Source organism: Salarias fasciatus, chromosome 8 (genome assembly GCF_902148845.1).
Source record: "Salarias fasciatus chromosome 8, fSalaFa1.1, whole genome shotgun sequence".
In the NCBI taxonomy this organism is placed as follows: domain Eukaryota; kingdom Metazoa; phylum Chordata; class Actinopteri; order Blenniiformes; family Blenniidae; genus Salarias; species Salarias fasciatus.
Window position 1 is genome coordinate 12,776,001 of NC_043752.1, and position 19,950 is coordinate 12,795,950.

The 19,950-nt window shown below is 46.0% G+C and overlaps 1 protein-coding gene across 20 annotated transcripts in view; it reads right to left on the reverse strand.

The window, feature by feature from the left end:
* Nucleotides 1-19,950, reverse strand: part of tcf7l2 (transcription factor 7 like 2) — an 88,767-nt gene that overhangs the window by 41,986 nt on the left and 26,831 nt on the right. For 10 of the 20 annotated variants that reach the window (XM_030098256.1, XM_030098250.1, XM_030098249.1 and 7 more), the window contains exons 4-5: nt 16,193-16,294; nt 9,341-9,400 (exon numbers count right to left, since the gene is read on the reverse strand). The exons of 4 other annotated variants lie outside the window; for them this stretch is intronic. In XM_030098256.1, coding sequence (XP_029954116.1) covers nt 9,341-9,400; nt 16,193-16,294 — 162 coding nt within the window. The remainder of the gene's footprint in view (nt 1-9,340; nt 9,401-16,192; nt 16,295-19,950) is intronic. 6 more of the 20 variants (XM_030098257.1, XM_030098261.1, XM_030098259.1 and 3 more) reach the window with 1 other exon arrangement.

Consider the following 19,950-nt stretch of genomic DNA (forward strand, 5'->3'; position numbering starts at 1 on the left):
TCAAAAGACCGGGCCTTTTCATCTCCCCTCTCGCTGTGAGGAAATTTGCTCCTTAATGGCTTTCAAAACAGGAAGCGCAGACAATAAAAAAAAAGGAGAAGTGAGAAGAACGCTTCGCTCCCCAGTCCCGCTCCCCACCCACCCCCCCTTCAGCAGACGCATCCTTTGCGGAGCTGAGAGCTGCGGCGCACTTGCCGCTGTGCCAAGGTGCCAACTGTGCCAGTCACACTGACCTCCATCTGCAGGCAACTCGATACCATCTCTTCAACCGCCGCGTACTCCCACTGAATGGGCCCGCTCAGTCACAGTGAAGTCTGAATGCCATTCAAGGCTCAGGCTCGGAATTGTGTTTCGAGTTTGTGCGCTATTGTATTCTTTGTTCACAGCTGCTGTGTAAAAAAAAAAAAAAAAAAAATCCTTTATCACTAAGCTGAATACTAAAACGGTTGTACTGGAGGAATGCACACAGGAATACATTACTGCCAATGTGCAAATCATTCCACTATCAGGCAAATTAGAAGTGATTTTTCACAAGTCTTTATCAATGACCCTCAGAAGAGTGAGGTTGAACTGCTGCGGACTGGCTCAAATTACTACTTAAGATGGTCTCTTGCCAAGTACTAGGCTTGCTATTTTAATAGTATATGTAGGTGTCTGTTTACTCATGTTGTATTCATAATTCCGCCTCCTGCAGGGCATCCGTGTCCACTGAGTGCCCTTGAACATGCCATGAGTAGTCTTTCTGCGCCTCAACTAAAAAGAGACCTGAAAGACAGCTACACACGCTTCCGCACAGTTGGATAAAACAAACCTTAACCACACAACTCAACCTCACCAAAGAACAAGCTTTTTTTCAAAAGATGTTCAGAAGAGTGTTTTTTTTTCTCTCTCTCTCTCTCTCTGCTCGTCTATGCTTTTTCTCTCCCTGGGTAAAACAAATGCATCATTTTTCAAGAAAAAAAAAAATCTTTACTCCCTCCTCTCCCTCCCATTGTGCCATTTCCGTGTATGGAAGTGTTCCCTCCCATTGATTTTCTCCCAGCCAAGGCCCTACCCAACACGAGCCGCTTCCTTGCTGGTGTCATCTCCTTGTGCCTTCCTCCTTTTAACTGTGCTTTACTCTTGTGGCATAATGTGCAACTGCCAAACTGGTGGGCAGGGAGGGGAGTGCGATGGGAGGAAAAACTGATACATGCGCTCAAAAGTTTTGGCTATTGATTTCTTTTTGATGCAGATAGGGAAAAAAGAAAAACTGTTCAAAGCTGCCGAGAGCCTTTTTGATCACTGCTACAGTCGAGCCAGTTGGTAATGTTGCTGGTAGTAAGGCATTGTGCGGGTTTGTCTGTGCATTACTCTGCTTTTGTAGTGCATGGTGTTATGGCTCAGCCCCCCCCCCCCCCCCCGATTCTGCACAGTCACATGGCCTGCTAAGTATAGTGACCGGCGAGCCGGCGTGCTTGCATCGATAACGACCGCAATCACCTTTTAAAAGCGTTAATTCGAACGGAGAATGTCAAAGGGAGCAGATTAGGCTCAATCTCACAAAAACTGCAGCTTTCTCAGAAAGGCATTATAATAAGAAGGTCTGCCAGGTTCACGGTTCCCAAAAAAAAAAAAGAGAATTAAAATGTGCAGCACAACGAAGCAGGAAACTGCAAAGAAACATCGTGACATGTTGGGAATATCCACAACATCCATTTACTCCAGACATGATTCTCAAATCAAAGGAGGCAGGGGGCCATGTGCGGAGCTGTGGATATGGAGGGAAGAGTATTCTGTAGCTGCTCATCCACTGCCCCAGCTCCCCGGCTCTGCCAGCCCTCTGTGATGTGTGCCTGTGTCCACTGGGGGCTACAATTAGTCCATCAAACTCATTCCAGCCGGGAATCCACGCTGCCTCTCCAATCCCCTTCCCTGACTCTCCAAAGCCCGGGCTCCTCCAAAGAGACAGGCAACTTGTAAGTCTAGGGGAGGTTGTCTTTGATGTGCTCGTTTTTTTTTTTTTTTTTTTTTTTGCCGAGGCCTCCCTTTTTGCTCATATCAAGGCTGAAGAGATATAACAATTAAAATGGCGGGGGGGGGGGAGCGGGAGGCTGAAATCGCTGCGTGCGCTCGCCCGTGCGCCTACGACGCCGGCCCTGGCAGGTAGGGGGTGCACCCTCGGTGTTAGAGCAACGACCGGCGGAGCAACAAGAAGTCGCATTCAAGTTGAGATACGTTCTTTATATCAGAGCTATAAATCTGTCTCTTGCGGCTCTGCTCGCCCTCTGATTGGCCGGACCGGTTTCCGTCTGCGCCTGTCAGCTTGGAGCTCTCTGCGCTCCAGCGGCGGTGTTTCACAACCCTGTCTGGCCTGTGGAGCAGCGTTCACGTTGGAGCGTGTCAGCTTTCAAACAATCAACAACTCTGGAGTAAATTATCAAACAAACGTATCCCAAACTTTTTTGGGGATTATAAATGTACAACATTTACCTGGGTAAACAGGTAAAAAGTCACCTAGGGCTATGAAAACATGTAGCATCATGTTGATTTACTTAAAAAAAAAAAAAAAAAAAGAGGAAAAACAGCACACTTGAGGCTTGTTTGTGTTTTCTTTTTTTTTCCTAGTGGCACGCTGATTGTAATTTTTCAAGTCAGTCTCCCCTGACCTGGCCTGCATGGCAACAGATCCCACGTTGACCCTGAGCTGATCAAACTGTGAGCCGGCGGTTCAGACGGGCTGCTGTTGTGTAAGACACGGCTCCACTCCTGTCTGTCTCTGCTCCAGTGGGGCCTGGTGGCAGACAGCCAGGCAATTACACAGCACTGACTACCAGTCCAAAGAGAAAAGGCCCACTAACACACAAACATGCACAACAAAAACACTTATTTGCATACAACTCCACCTGCACGCACACACACACACACACACGCTGTTTCTCCAATTCTTCTCCTCACACATGCACACAGGTCCAGTTAAACACAAAGACTGCATTAAGTGGAGGAGGATTACAATGACTCCAGCCTGACCTGGCTCCGGGACTGGGCCTGGATTTACTGTTCGCGGCGAGACTGTGCCCCCGTTAAACAGGTGTGTGTTTATGCAGATGTATGGCTCAAACATGTGGCCTGCATTAGCGGCCGAAGTGGAGCCAGAGTGACTCAGGCCCAGTGCGTCATTTGGGCTTGGTGATCTATTTAGCTTCAAATCCCCTTAATTCAGGAATTCAAGACTTTTCCTCAAAGTAGAAAATGAACCAAATAAACTCTCCAATTGCTCTGGATGTTTATTTAATCTCAAGTGCAATGGCAATTACAATCTTTCATTCATTGTAAATATTATGGGTGAAAAAATAACAGGCGTAGTATTGTGACTCAACCACAGAGGAAAACAAGCTTTTAGCTTCTTTATTTTTTTTTTTTTATACCTCGTCTCAAATTTTATCCTGCGTGTAAATCAATCGTTTTAATCCCCATCTCGGCTGAACCCGAAGGTGCATGAAGACCCTGGGAGGACATCACTGTTTTATGAAGTCCCTGTAACAACTGAAAACATCTAAACAGCATTAAAAAAAAAAAAAAGTCATTAATACCTCTGCAGCGCAGTCTGGAGACTGAATGTCACTTCAAAAAGCAGATTTTAAAATTATCTTCGGGGCTGATTCAATCAGTTTATTTCCTTCACTAATCCCAACACACTTACCACTTCTTTGAGTTAGCAGGCTGAAGAATAACAGCGGCACGTCTGCAGCGATAATTTCAACACGTTTATTTTTCCATTAGAATGTTGTGTAATCGCGATGTGAAGTGAATGAATCTATAAGACGGGAAAAAGCAACTACATGCATGAGCCATTCCACCACAACAAAAGCTCCAAAGACCCGAGAAGTGAGTCTGGCATAAAGGCAAAGTAAATTGCACCAACAAAACAAAAGGGAAGTCATGCTTCAAGGAAGCAGGAGGTATTCTCTCTCCCCCTTGTTGGTTATTCCACACTTTTCCAAAGGAAGAATCATGTTTAAAAAAACAAAAAAAAAAAAAACAAAAATGCCATGGATTCCAGTGAATGCCAGTGAGAATCAAGCGAGCTATTCATGCTGCCAGTTGATTTAGGCACGCCTCGCTACACACCAATCAGCCCAGCCCCGGCCTCGCCAGCCACTCACTTGTCTGCCATTTCAACACAAGATGGAGACAGTGCCAAAAGTTCCAATTAAAATATCCATTTGTGATGTCTGTGCAGAAAAAAAAAAGAAGAAGAAGAAGAAGAAGGAAAAAAAACAAGTACCAGGCTTTTTCGATAGCGTAGGAGAAAATACAACAAAAGCTGCCAAAATTCTGTGGACAAGCCACATACTTAAGAGTTTTTCTGTCTACACAAACTAAATAAGTATGAAGAGTGTGTATGTAGGCAGGATGTGTGTGCGTGAGAAGGGGGAGACAGACTGAGCGTGTGTGCGCGCGCGCGGCGGCGTTGGGAGCGTCTTGTTATGGAGGAACAGAGCATGTTGCAGATAAGAGGGCGATGCTGTTCAAAGGAAAAGGCAGGCCGGTAAAGTGCGCGCCGATCCGACATCATCGCCTTACTGTCCCTTAATGAGCCTGGAGAGGAAGTCTGGTGTCCAAAGAATCGGCTCCTGTCTCGCTCCAATCACGCTGCCGGGCTTTTTATTCAAATCTCACACACAACTGTCACACAGCCAGTCTGGCCGCGCTGTTTATCTTATTCCAGGAGGATGTTAACAAGACAAATGAATGCATAAATACACAAATAATGCGTTTAGGTAATGTTAATAATGTATGAAATGGAAGCTGCTTTTTGACAGTAACGCTGCACTAAGGATTCTTTCTAACTGTGGTGACAGGCTTGTTTATTCTTTTCCCAGCATGCATTTCTCGGCATCTCTCGAAGGCTCTGTCTGGCCAACACTGGGCGTCTATAGAGCATCTTGCTGATGATAAAAAAAAAAAAAGAAATAGTGTGACACATTAGTTTAGACTTCTCTCCTCTGAAAAACAGCCCATCAGTGCTGAGCTTCATCCAGAACCTCTGGTATGATGATCCCATCTAATCTGGCAGAATGCAGGTCTCCTTTCCCCCCCCGTCACACCTCCCTCCTGCTGCTACATGGCTCATATCTTCAGCAGGACATTCAATTACAGTCCAGCTGTTAAATAGGATAGATAAAGACAAAATGCCTGTTCCTGCATCAGTATGCAAGAGCAGTCAAATCACAAAATCACCTGCCGCAAAAGAAGTGTCCCAAACTTCCTGGACTATTAGGAAAAAAAAAAAACAAAAACAAACACAACAGCAGAGGCAGGAAAAAAGGGGAGAAAAAAAATCTCAAAGAAACTGACTGAGTAGGAAAATAAGTATCACATCAAATTCCTTCTCAGGGCCGAGACAAAAGCAGGGCCTGGCACTCACACACTGTCGACTACACACACTGAAGACGGAGAAGGGAGGAAAAAAAAAAACAAAAAAACAACATTAACATCAAAACCAGAGCCAAACAAATCCAAGAAAAGTTCAGATAGGTCTTCATTGGAACTGCCGAGTGGAACAAAATCAAATAAATTGGGGGGTTAGTCTCGTTCAGGCTGCCCCGACAAAACCAGAAAACACTGTTTAGAATATACGTGGAAGGTGACAGAGGACGATGCTAAATGACTCAGAAAGCAGAAACCCTGTGTTTACCCCAGCAGACTCCAAAGAAAAGCCCCGTCGCCTGTTAGAACGCGGGCGGGAACAGAAAACCAAATTCATGGTAGCTTAAGTGCTCTCTGGAATCACTCAGCATCCCGCTGTCGTCCACACACACACACACACACACACACACACACACACACACACACACACACACACACACACACACACACACACACACACACACACACACACACACACACACACACACACACACACACACACACACACACACACACACACACCGAGAGGAAATTTGACTGCGACAGTGTATTCATCCATAACTTTAAATTGTTCTTTGGGGAATCTGGTGAGGCTTTAGACCCCTCCCTCTAACCCAAGCCCTCATCTTTCCTTTCCAAGGAGCCGTCCTCACCGTAACAAGCTGCGGAGGAAAAAATAAAATAAAAAAATAAAAACTCAACAGGATAGCTGCCAAAGCAATTGTGTTCTGATTCACTGTAAAACCAGAGATATCCACTGAGTTAAACTGTGATCTAAAACTCTCAAGGGATGCAAAAACAGCTTGTTTGGTCCATCATTCTATCATCTTGTCTAGACATAGAGGACTGATGATTTTCAAACTATGTGCGTCAGGTCAGGTGGCCATGGATTTGAATATTTGCTCAAAGAAACAAATTGAAACTTGAGCCAAAAGTTGCAACAACAAAAAAAAACCAACACACACAAAAAAAAACATGTTTGGTTGACATTTTGTGAACTTGACACTCTCCGCCAATAATGTCACCAATGTGTGTGACCCACACACAGTCAGGCTGACACTCCAAACTACTGAAATCCTTCAACTTCGCTACTTTCCACAGTTTTAGTCCAGTTGTTATTTTTGTAAACACACTGTTGCTACATAGAGAAAAACTGACTTTTCCTTGTTGTGATTAGTCAGCTTAAAAAAAAAAAAAAGGCTGTCGCGTTGAAAGAAGCTCAACGCCGCAAAAAAACACGCCATCGCGAGCGACTGCATGTCTTGAGCCCCTGGGTTTTCTTTAGCAGCGATTCAATGTACCTGCAGATAATGCACGCTCCAAGTATCCGTGTCATAACAATCAAGAGCCCAAAAAGCAATCTCCCATTCTGCAGGGCCACCCCTGGGATATTCACTAAATCACTTCACCCTGCTCGCAAAAGTTCACTTTCAAACTTCCTGGAAAAAGGAGCAGATATTTCTGAGGAATAACAAAGAGGGTTGGTGAGAGCAATAACAGTACAAAGTAAAAACACTGTGTTTAATCCCACTCGGTTCTGCCCCGTAACCGGAGAGAGAACGGCAAAAACAAATTACCGCTCCTGCAGATGGACATGTGTTCGCAGAATTAACTGCCAAAGTGTTTGTCTGTAATGAGAAAAAAAAAAAAAAAAAAACACCCAGCACAATCTAACAAGGGTTTGGATGAAAAGATAATCCCCGAAAACTTCAAGCTGAAAAGTTGCCATGTGCAACTGTGTTTCCCCCGTTTCCTCCTGCTGCCCTCCCACCGCCTCCTCCTTTCTCTACGTAGCGCCCCTCCTCTTTGTGGCTCCGTCCACACTACTGCTGGGAAAAAAAAAAAAAAAAAAAAAAAAAAAAAAAAAAAAAAAAAATGAGGTCAAGGATCGCCTTACTCCAGCCTGCCTCCGTATGGTCACCCCTCCCTCCGCCTCCCACCTTCCCCTGCCAGCCCCTCTCACTTAAAACCTCATTCCATCACTGAAGCCAAACTCCCACCCCCACCCCCCCCCCCCCCACCCCCCACCCCCCCGCCTTCATCCAAGCCATTTCTGTCCCTCCCCTCTTCTTCACCCCCCGCCCTTCCTGTGCCCTCAGCCCAGTGCTAATTGGTAAATCTGTTGAACCATGCCATCCCCAACAATGAGACACCTGGAGTTCTGTCAAAACAAGTTTCCCTGTGAAACGGCCCCCAGTGTTCATACAGCAGTGTAGGGATCTGCTGAGTCTGTCGTCGCTCCTGAGGCCGGGGTGGGGGGGTGGGGGGTGGGGGGCTCGGATCGTCTTATCTGCGGAAGTTTGTCAGAGATGAGCGCACTCATCTGCAAGAGCAGATCATCAGAAATCAATATCGCTGCTCATACCCTTGAATCCTTGCACTATAAAAAAAAAAAAAAATCACAATTCCAATCTTCATATTGTTTCACCTGGTCGTCGCTCCACATGTGCCGACGGTGAGATATCAGGTCAAATGAGTTCATATTTATAGACGCAAACACGTAAAAGGCAAAACATGATCTGACCCAGCTCTGGCTGCCTGTCATCCAAAACTCAAGTCACACCTTCGACACAAGGACACGGCGCTGAGGCAGACAAAGGTGTGTTTGTAAGACACACACACACGCACATACAGTAGGACAGACAGACAGACACACCCGAGAGCGATCTTGCCAGACCTCGTCAAACAAGTTCTAGCAAAGGTGCTTGTATAAAGGGAAGGAGCGAGAGGGGAGGGAGGCATCAAGCTGACAAGGGAAGAGGAATGTTAACCATCATATTAATGGCTGTTTGCACAATCAGGCATGATTTACTTTCTCTCTCTCTCACTCTCTCTTCTGGAGGGACTTATTTACGAACAACAAAGGCTCTGCGGAGCGTGCAAAAAATCAACAAGCAATTGATTAGTCAAACAATTCAAGTGGGCAATCCGGAGAGCCATGGCTCGTCTCTGAGGAGATTAAGACCTCTCCTGTGGGCTTCAGAACGCCAGCCTCACTCCGGTCTGACGGGAGTCTGACTGAAGCAATCCGACAACAAGGCTCCTTGAAGTCCTCAGCTTTTCAGCGATGCAGGAAAAAAAAAAAAAAGTTGATTTCTACCTTTAATTTACAGCTTGCATTAGATTTGTTGTTCCTTTAAAAAGCTGCACGAGGGGAATCTGCAGCGCGGCGCTTTAATTAGATGGAGACACTCGGAGAGGGATCACTTTCAGGTGAAGTCATCGCTGCTCCGAATATTCAGCCAATGGACACGAGCGGAGTGTTATTGCTCCATCTATCTCTTCATCTAAAACATAGAGCCACATGCTGTTAATAAAGAGAACTCCATTAGAAGCAGCTGCACGGGGAAATAAAAACAAGACGCGGAGCGTCCCGACTCCTGCTGGTGGATTGCACGAGAATTCGAACCAAAAGACGTACATATTTTCTGTGGAAACGACTCCCTTAAAACAGAGATGTTGTCATTACACCAGGATGACCCAGAAACTGAGAACTGGTGAAGCGCTATACAAATAAAGAAGGAGAATTAATGTTAAAAAAAACATCCTGGAGACAGAGCGACGAGTACAAAGCCAAGCAACGCTTAACAGGAAAATGGCTTAACTACCTCCACAAGCTCTACGGTTTCTGTGCGGCTCAAAAAATTGAGTTAGCGGCTTGCATAAGAAGAAAAAAAAAAAAGTCCGATCTTCTGGATTTTAAACATGAAGTCAATTCAAACATGAAGAAGCAGCGAAGCAGCAGCACTGAATCAGCACAATGCACAAAACATGATTATCATCATCATCATCATCATCATAATCAGCAAGATTTCAGCTTGTCATTCAAAGTTTGGGTTTTAAATCAGCAATTATCAGGTTTTAATTTGAATGAAATCATCCAAAAAAAAAAAAAGATACCAGCAAGATATTTTCAAAGGTCTCTCACCAAATGATATTGGTGAAGGCTCAGATCTGACTGTCCGGGGAATTCCCAGCAGAAGGGCCCCTGAAAGGGAAAGATGGACGTTCCCAAGTCACACAATTATATCAGCTCTCACATACACACACTCGCACACACACACACACACACACACACACACTCCCAGCCGAGCAGGTTTTATGCAAAAGGAAACATGTTCTCCCTGGAAATAATGCATCCCCTGGCTTTTTAGTTATTTAAACTACCAGCTCGTCTGTGCTGGCTCAGCGTTCTCCTGGGTGCGCGTTCGGCCACATTATTACTAATTTTACACGGAGAGGAGAGGAGAACATGGGCTCTGCACTGGTAACGCGGTTGTTGGCGCTGGCGGGCCGGTTGTTCAAACAATGTGTCACTTTGGTCGGACATTTAATCTCCTCAGCGTGCACACCTTCACAGATGTTCGGCCGGAGTCAGCCGATCCGCTTGTCACAATTTGGGACGGCCTCAGCGTTTTAACTGCAAACGGGACGCAGGATCCGACACAGAGGGGTAAATAATCCAAACGCCAGTGAGGCACTCCAGGTGTGTTTACCACTTGGTGATCGGCGTTAAAAAACGTCTCCCACAAGCCGCTCGCGCTGTAAAAGTTTCTTTGGAAGAGGAGGTTGAACTTGTCAGATTTCTATCGGCTGTCCCTAAAAGCAAGCGAAGAAATCAGATCCGAGATCTCGCTATCAGAGATGACGGAGGACAGAAGAAGACAGGGAAAGGGAGGTATTGATTTCCTATTGAAGAAAGGACGCGGCGAGCAGAAGTCTCAGAACATGCGGAGCGAAAGCAGCAGGGCCTTCAGCTGACTGAGGGGCTGCAGTACCTAAAAACGACTTTCTCTCCACTCAGATCACTGGGTTTCTATTTGTACTTGTGCTTGACCCCGAGGCCAGCCAGATAACTTTTCATAACCGCTCGACGGCAACACTGTGCTTACTGGTGGAACACACACACACACACACACACACGCACGTGTTATCCTTTTAAACGTCTCCAACGCAGAGTCACACTATTCTTGGGGTAGTTTAAGTTCATGGGAGTTATTCAGCAGGCCAACACCAAAGGCGAAGAGGGGTTAAAGGTATTAATTTGCAAGATAAAATAAAAACATGAGCTTATAAATTTATCTAATATTAAAAAAAAATCAGATGTTTCTAAGTGTTTATATTCCACAGAGCAGGAGGCTCGCCTCTCATTGTTGCTGACTAAGCCATCGCGGAGTGGACGGTCTGTGGGAACGAGCCGCCGTCCACACTGCTGGACAGATACAATGACTGAGGTGCTCTCATTTTCATTGTCACGGTTCCCGGGCTTGACGCCACGTCTCGACAGCTTCACATTTTGGCCCAAGCTGATGATGTAAGTGTGACACCCCCACCCCTACCCCCCCAACCTCCCGCCGGCCCCCCCCCTTACTCATGAACAGACGTCTTGTCTGGTGAGGACAGAGCGAGACAGACGACGGGCACATCAGCCTCTATCTGGCGGCTGGAGCACTTAGAACACACAGATACGATCTGTAACCGTTTTAATGTTTTAAGAAATTAAGATTTGTATCTCAGTGTTTATTGTGATAATTGATGCATTCTGGCAAATTGAGTGACAAACTACTCCGATAAGAAACTCTCTCGTATCACTACATCCTGCATTCGGATCTAAAACTGACCACAAATATATTTAAAAAGCACAATACAAGAGCGCTCATGCATGCTGGAAAACAAGACAAAAAGCCAGGTTCGTTGGGAAAGGATAAAAACGCAGACAGAAAGATCAGCTTGAGGTCGACGTTAAGAGAGGAGGTGAAAGCCTCTAAAGGTAAAGGCAGCGGACAGTGTGTGGGTGGTGCCTGCTGATCACGGGGTCGCTCATTAACAGTGGAGGAGGCTAAGGCCTCCCAGAGTCCAGGACAATTGTCTGGACAGCCCAGGTGCACGGTCCATTCAGGCCGCAGGAAGCCGCCTTTATCCCCACTCCTCAGAAACGGACAGGGAAGTGGTCAAGGGGGATGAATGTGATCCCGTCTTTGACTAAAGCTGACCTGGAGAAGCAGTCACATGCCTATCCCCTCCTTTAGCCCGTTGGGGGGGCTCTGCAGAGTCATTGTGGTGTGTCTTTTCTCAATGTTTGGCTTAAAACACAGCTCCCTTTTCTGGGAGGTATCAAAAACATGTCAGGTCTTTTGTAGCTTTTCTGAGCATCTTTCCAGGAGCACATTCTTCTGAGAATCAGGTGAGACTGAAAGGGAATAAAATGAGCATGTTGTAAAGTTGTAAAGGTTCAGGTGGGAGGTCTCGCACGCTGTTAAAAAAAAAAGAAAAAAAAAAAGGCCAGATTCCATCACTTCCTCTGCACTAATTACCATACACTTCCAGCGAGTGCCCTCCTTCTCTTCATCCCTGAGCCCATGCTTCACTACCTCCAACACACACACACACACACACACACACACACACACACACACACACACACACACACACACACACACACACTTGCACAATGACACACAGAGCAGAGCAGTTGGGAAATGGTTAACACTCCAGCCGTCCCCTGCTGCCAGTGAAAGCCCACAAAACAATGGAGACATTGTTCGGCCAGGGCTAGACTCTAGACTCTAAGGCTGTGCGTGCGTGCGTGTATGCGTGTGTCTGTGTGTGTGCACGAGGATGTCAAAAAGCAGTATGCGTGCATGTCTACACTCTCAACATAGTTTCTTTTTTTTTTTTTTTCTCATTTCCCAGAATAGCAAATTAAAGAGCTGTGATTCAATTAGTATGACTTGTGTTTAAAACTCTTGCAAACGTCACTGCGAAGGTGCTGCAGGATCCGCAAGTGGAGGAAAAAACACACACACACACACACACACACACACACACACACACACACACACACACACACACAACTCTGAGAGGAGCTGGTTTAATACCTTTCAGGCAAATGATGTCATGACATTACCAACATGAGTCTGGACTGCCGCTGAGCCCTTCGCTGCATTGTTGATGCTATCAACACACAACACAGCCTAAGCCCTGGATTTACTAAACAAGCTGCTAGGGTATGCCGTGTTACTGGGTTAATGCAATAATCACTGTCTAAATTATAAAGTGCACGGCCGATAAAAGGCGAGAAATGTGTGTATTCTCAAATTCATCGAGCACCTTTAAGCTGCTTCCTGCTGTTAAGCATCCACAGAGATGCTTGGAGCTGACAATGTCAAATTAAAACGTCACAATAAAAGGCGGGCTGACAAAGCAAGGACTGTTTGTGATCTTTCCCTCGGGAGCTGTGCGAGGCAGAAAAGAAAAAAAAAAAAATGTTTCTTCGAATCTCTCCCTCAAAAAGTACACATCAATAGGTGGATAAATATTGAATAACTTTCAGCCAATGGAATAAAAGTTCAGCGGCGGCAGGTTTTGAGGCTGCCTGCGGGGTGGTCAGGCACTTCAAAAAGGTCCTGCGCGGCCCCCTTTGAGGGCATGGTAAACAGGGGCATTCAGCGCGCCCTCAGAAACACCAGCCTGCGTGAGGTCACTTCCTCTTTTTCCAGCGCTCCCTCGCCAGACCCTCCCAATCAGAAATGAAACCTTGCTGTCCCATCTTTTTTTTTCCCCCTTCCTCCCCCTATCCTTTTCTACTGCTCTAACTTTCTCTGAGGCTTTATCCGCCAATCGTTCCCTCTATCGCTAACTGTCTCTCTGTTGTTGTTTCAACTGTCTGTGGGTCACTTAGATCAGATCGCTGCTATCTGGCGAGCCAATCAACGGCTTCTTATCACGACCGGTGCAGCCTTGCGAGCGCTCGAGGCAGGCAGAGGTCGAGGCGCCTGGATATTTCTTCCCATTTGTAAACAAAGACAAACTACCGTTTACAGCCCCATCCATTGATAAAGGCCTCACGTACAGGAACATGCAGGATTACATCCGGTAGTAGAAATGAAAGAAGAAGAAGAAGAAGAAGAAGAAGGGGGGAAAAAAAAAAAAAAAAGCTTGACCAATTGAGTGACACCTCCGGGAGTCCGTGTGGGGCTATCGTTGAAATTCACAATGCTGTACACAGTAATCTGTCTTTTCTATATGAACGACAGTCAGTATGATGCAAACCAGGGAAACATTCGATCACACTTCCCTCTCAGTCAGAGGTGGATGCTGAAGCAGGATGGAGGCAGCGCCAACAATACAAGCTGCTTTTCACATTCAATTTCATCACTTGTACTAACAGCCTGTTGTGTGCCTATGCAGCGATGCTGCAATGCCTCTGATCTTACCAGCCTGTGTACTCTATCAAACAGATCACACTGGGGTTGGGCAATATGACCACAAATATTACAATATATTCTCTCATATTGATCAATGTCAGTACTAATCACAATATGTGTTTAATAGCGCTCCCACTACTGCAATCTGTTTTGGCTTCAGTTTTCTGCTTAGAAGTGAAGCCTGGAGACATAAAATAAAAACCTACGGTCTGGTTAATCTTCAAATCAAACTGCTCACCCTGTAAAAACAAAGTCTCTCCACTTCAGTTTCATTCTGGGCTTAAATTACAAATTCAATTCAGGCCAGAAACTTAATATCTGAAGAAAAATGAAAAATGAAGTGAAATCTCTTGTTCTTTTGTCCCAACACATTTTCTAAATCGTCACTTTGTTTTTTTTAAAACACACGTCTATGTAACTTATCTGTGTCCACATATTTATTATCAGCCCACTTATGAAGAGCTGAACTGTATTTTTCTCCTAGGTAAACAAAAGCGACTGTAATTTTCTAATTGGCCATGCAACCTCTCAATATAAAATGAACCATACCATAAAACTATAAAATGACTCGGTATTTTCAGCAGTCTTCAACAGGTTTACCTTTGCACTTCATCTACATATCATGCATGAGTCAGTGATGATTTTATTCCTCTTATCTGTTTGTTTTTCAGAAACGCCAGCGGAGTCGCCACATTCTGCTGCTGCGGTTAACGTGCCGGCTCTCCGCCTTACTGGTTGTCCGTCATTGTTGTTGTAGGCTTGTTTCTGTCCCTCAGCCAGTTTCTGTTTTGTGATAAAGAGCGGGTGTTGCCTGTTTGCCCTGGCTTGAGTGCTGCACGCTCGACTGACGCCTTGGAGGCTCGATCACCATGAGTTATACTATTACAGCTGCGTGCAGATGCAGAAAAAAAATATATATATATATAAATCACTTGAGAAGGCATTTGGAAGTTGAGCAAGACAATTTTCAGAAACAAAACAGAAATGTGCATGAATGCGAGATGACATCAGTATTACAACGTAACAAGTCAAGGCTGTGATATTTTCCTGATGATGTGAAGTAAACCAAACTGTGCAGCAGGAGGGTTTTTTTTTTTTTGTGTACGTGAGGCTGAAAATATTTACAGCTCTGTGACTCATAACAGGATAAAACCGCAAATATTTACCTGCAAACTTTTGCAGCCTACGACCAGTTTAATGACTTCATCAGAGTCGGGACTCTTTTTCTTAGCGTCTCCTAAAATAACAGAGCAAGAAGAAGGCCCCTGAACTCCTCTGGTATAAAAATAACACCAGCATCGCAGGGGGAGATAAGGAGGGCCTGAGCTGAGCTTGTTTTGTTCAGAATAACACTGTCATCACTGGCTCTTTGTCTTAAACACAACTTTTGACAAGGTTTCTGTTTCAAATAAACAGCCCTGTCAACTCCTGCTATTTTAAGACGTGCTTAACTTAAACGGGCAAAATACCAAAGGGGCCTTGGTTTGCCAACTTTTGAGTAACTGCCTCAGATGGTATTTATTACAGACCATAAAACTGAAGGAACTGATCAAATGTCAAATGTGACTCAGAGGGACAATGTGTCTTGACACTGTAAGCAGCGTGATAAAAATCATCACCACCCTGCGTATGTGTGTGTGTTACGACAATTTACCATGCTGTTTCACCAGGGGCATAAACAACAAGGGTCCAGGCGTGACTTTATTAGCTCCCACACTCGACTGCTACCACAAGAGATGCAGTATTCATGAGCCTACAAACTTGGAAGGCTCTCCATCTCAAATCGTTATCAGCTTCGGAAATCTTCATTTCCATAACAATATGTTGATGCGCGACTCCAAAACCCAAGTAACAACTGTGCCAATAATGGCCAGGGGCATCAGCGGTCACCTCGCTAATTCTGCTCAATCCCCACTCCCATTGATTTTCCTGGCTCGCTAACCCTGTGACCACATGCGAACACTTCCCTATGTTCAACCTTTCCACTGACCTCCACAAAACTTTAAGCCTTTGGCGAACTACTAAGTTCACATTCAACTGCTCATTCTAGAGCTGTTACCCTCTTAGATATTGACATGCCTGGGGTGGATGCTTTGTTATGTGCACGGACTGCATATGCCCCTATGGCTGTCCAGCCAACTCTCCTGCTCCAGCACTCCTCCAACTCCATGGATAGGGTAATCAATGTTGAAGGAACGCCCACACGTTCCTCAAAGACGGTGCACTAAACAGCCCGGCCTCCGCTCGCTCTCATGAAGAAGTTGTCAATGTGAGACCAGTTTTTTGGGAATGAGGAGTTGCCGTTTCTCTGAGATTACAAGTAGCAACAACTGGCTGCGCCGGGCGCAGTGGCCATCCCTAAAAGCCAGGGAAGGTTAACTCTCTACAATCCACAAGACTGTCGAAAATCTACAAGTATGGATGACTGCATGAGAGCGGGACTTAAAAGCAAAACCCAACAAATTCAGTCCAAATTGACAATAGCAAGAAAGCAGTTCTCATTTCTAGGCTGTTCAGAATGAATGAATATCTGCTGAAAGAGGGAAAAAAATACCGAGCGGAGTGTTACTTACAACGATGTGTGCCGGTGACGGGGACCTGGCATCTTTAAGTGCTTGTCTACTTTGAAGACCTCCTGGTTGAACATCTAGCAGTGGCCATTTCATCTGTAGATACTGAATGGCAGAAAGGAAACAGAATGGAAAGAAAGAAACAAAACATGTTAACAATGCAGAAAGCAAAAGGCAAAAAGAACAAATCAAAAGTAAGACAAAAAGAGGGGAGACGACATTTCTTGACACGTGTAGGGGGTGTGGAGGCCCAAAAACATGGAAAAGCAAATAAAAATCTTAAGGCGGATGGTAGATGAGGTGACGATGGTCTCGGGCATGCATGAGTCCAGCAGGAGAGCACACAATAGTTACGGGAATCAGCTCATTTCAATTTCCAGAAACATACGACACAATATCTTTGCTTGAGTGACTCAGCTTTTTTTTGTTTTGTTTTTTTTTAACAGAGCTATATTCATTGGAACAAATACTAATGTTTGTTTTCTATCAAACAGCAGGTGGGTGATTTAAATTTGGTCATACTCCTATATACATGATGGGTTGGATCTCGGCTTGTGGCTTTAAGATGACCCCGTGTCATAAAGGCGACTGTTGTCAGACTTTTATTGGAAACCATAAAGACGACAGAGCGTGGCGTCTCAACACGCTCCTCTGAGACTAAACCTCCTGACTGCGCCCATAAATGATTGACTTGGCCTCTATCAGGAGTCTGCCTGTCTTTCTCCCACCCTCACACACACACACACACACACACACACACACACACTCACGAGCACAGAAACACAGATAAGCAGAAACAAGGGTCATGAGAAACATCTGTCTGTGTAATAAAATAGGTGGAGCTCTGAACAGGCTTTTTTTTTTGTTGTCTGAGGCATCCAAGAAAACTCTTGACACTCAATCAAAACAAAAACGCAAAACGGGCCAATTTGCCCAACGCGGAGATCTGTTTTCTGTAGACTGCCACGAAAGTGGAAGCCATTCGTTGACCCCGCGGCAAACTCCCCACAGATGTTTCACCCAGTGAACGCATGGTGTTTGACTTTGCTACCGTATGTTGTCCAAACTCTGCTTATCAATGTCACAGCCACCTACAGTTGTTTGAGGAAAAGAGGTCACAGCAGCTGTTTCAGCTGCGGGGTAAAAAGGCCCAAAAACGCCCGAAGAGGGGGAACTACTCAGGGGAACCTACAACAGGGCCGACAGCTGAACACATTGTACAAACAAAGATTTCCTAAGAACAGGCTGCTTTACTTTCATTAGACCCAAATATTAGCCTTTTTCGCTTTGTTAATGATGTTATTTTTCCCTGTATTTGTATGCAATTATGAACAGGTTTAATTCAAAAAATGTGTCGGATTAAAAAAAAAAAAAAAAAAGACTTCACAGAGAAGGGGTCATTTGAGGTCCGCACACTTTTAAAAATCCAAATTCTGGTTTGTCTCAAAGAAGAAAATGAAAGAACGGGAGCAATGGCTGCCGCTCGTTAATGCAAAGGAGGGTAACAGGCAGATGTTGTAACTTCAGTGCTACAGACACTCATTAAAAACTAGTGGGGATAATATAAGCTGTTTTATGACAAGCCACCGCAATGACGAGAGAGTTTGGACTTGGAGATACAAAGCCTGGACATTACCAAACATTTTGCTCATTTTCATTGCCCTTTTCTTACTGAGGTCATGAATTTCGCTTTAAGAGTCATTGATCAGAAGTAATAGGACTCCAAGCAATTATGTAGCAGCCATTATCATTAAACCCAGTGTCACAGAGTTTTGACGTGGCATAAATCAGTCATCTTTCGATGGATGTGTGGCAGCGGTTTAACGCGTCATGCAGAAATGTAGGTATATCTAATGTATTTTCAATGCACCGCAATCCTGCAAAAAGGTGACCACGAGCTCGTATGTGAGAGCGCGTTAGTGAGCGCGCGAGTGCGTACGTGGCCAGGGAGCGAATGTGTCATGAACCTTCCTGAGACTGTGTCTAAATCAGTGGTAATTAGCGGAGAGTTCACCGTGGGGTGCCAACCACTGCTAGACGCTGGAGGGAGTTATTGACTCCATGTCCTCGGTTACAGGCCGTGTAAGAGACGGACGGAAAAAAAAAAAAAAAAAAAAAAAGAAGACTGTTTTCGGGTTGGTGTTTCTTCACCGCTGGTGCTCATTTATGACCCAAAGACAGCTTTTACTGCAAAAAAACGGGGTTTGTTTATGCTTGTTTGTATGTCCTTTAAGTGGAAAAAGGAAAGGTTGTAAAAACTCCAGAGTTGAGGTCTTGTGGTGTTTTTATGGACCCCCCACACTGGGTATTAATTGCCATGAAGGGGAGAGAGGAGGAGCGGAGGGAGGTGTTGTAACACTAAAAGGAGGAGGAGGAGGAGGAGAGTGACGGCGCTGCTGTCATCTATGAGGTAATTCAAGACGGTGTCCGCCGGTGCCAGAGGGCTAGAAGACAGGGCAGAGCTGGAGAAAAGGGGAATTGTGAATCCGGCCATGGGAAAGCCCTGCCGCGGCGCGTGCGCGTGCACGTGCGCGCATGCCCCCCCACACGCCGATATTCACACACAGCTGCGGCCGGGGAGAAGGAGGTTTGACGGGCGGACATTCTGAGGAGGCGGCTAAGAAACGTGAAGGTGACACCCCCCCCCAACCCCCCCGCCCGCCGAGTGTGGCAGTGTGGTAACGAGAGACACCGAGAGACGAGGCGGAGGGGAGGGCGGCTGCAGCGCATGCCCTGACAAGTGGCTCCACTTCAGCTCTGCTATTGCAAATGTTCGCGCACACTAATCTCTCCTGGAGGCTTTATAGGCATGCCGAGGGAAACGGACCCTTGGCAAGCGCCGGGCTTTCCGACCACCCCCTTCCTGGCCTCCTGCCACTTTATCTCCACCCGCCTGTCTGCCCTGCTAACGGACACACTGCCTGGGCTTGAGTAGGCCGTGACCTCTGACCCCTCTCTGCCGATCCAAGCCCCTCCCCGCTCCCCACTCTGCGACCTGAAAACTTCCCTGCTATGAGGGGGCCCCCCATGTAACTCAAGAGCCATTCCAATGTGACAAATTGCTCCGGAGTTCCAGGATAACTCTCTCTTCTCCTCTGTCTTTCTTGCCCCCCCCCCCCCCCCCCCCCCCCCCCCCCCCCCAACAACCTACCATCCACCCACACACACACACACACACACAAACACTAACCAGCCTCTCTCCACCCTCCCCTTCTTGACAGACCCCCACCCGGTCAGAGCCACCCAGTGGTTGCACTCCAGCTCTGGGGTTGAGCAGCAGACGTCCCCCACCCCACCGCCCCCCCCATCTCTTCCACTACCCCTCTCCCTTTCAGCCGTCCAGCCCCACGTCCCTCCTGTTCTCTCCCCCTACCCTGCACCCCTCCTCACAGGCCAGAACCCACAATGGGAGCTGAATGACTCAATTGTCTCTGATGAAGTGAAAGACAAGGGAGTCCTCTAAATCCTTACAGAGGGATGAACTCACCCTCACTGTCCCGATTTCCGTGTCGTCTACTGCTTTCCCAAGCAAGGGACTCAAGATTGGGACTGAGGGCGAACTGAAGGGGCCACAACATATAATCAATTTAAACATTTATTTTTTTTGAGGTGGATTTTTGATATATTTGGCAACACTACTTAGAAATGTTTGCATTTTTTAGGCATGACTCTGAATTACTTCAGTCGCTGTGTGTGTCTGCGATGTGTGTGTGTTTTCTTTCGTTGGCTGTTGAGCCATTCATCCATATGTAATCAACTGC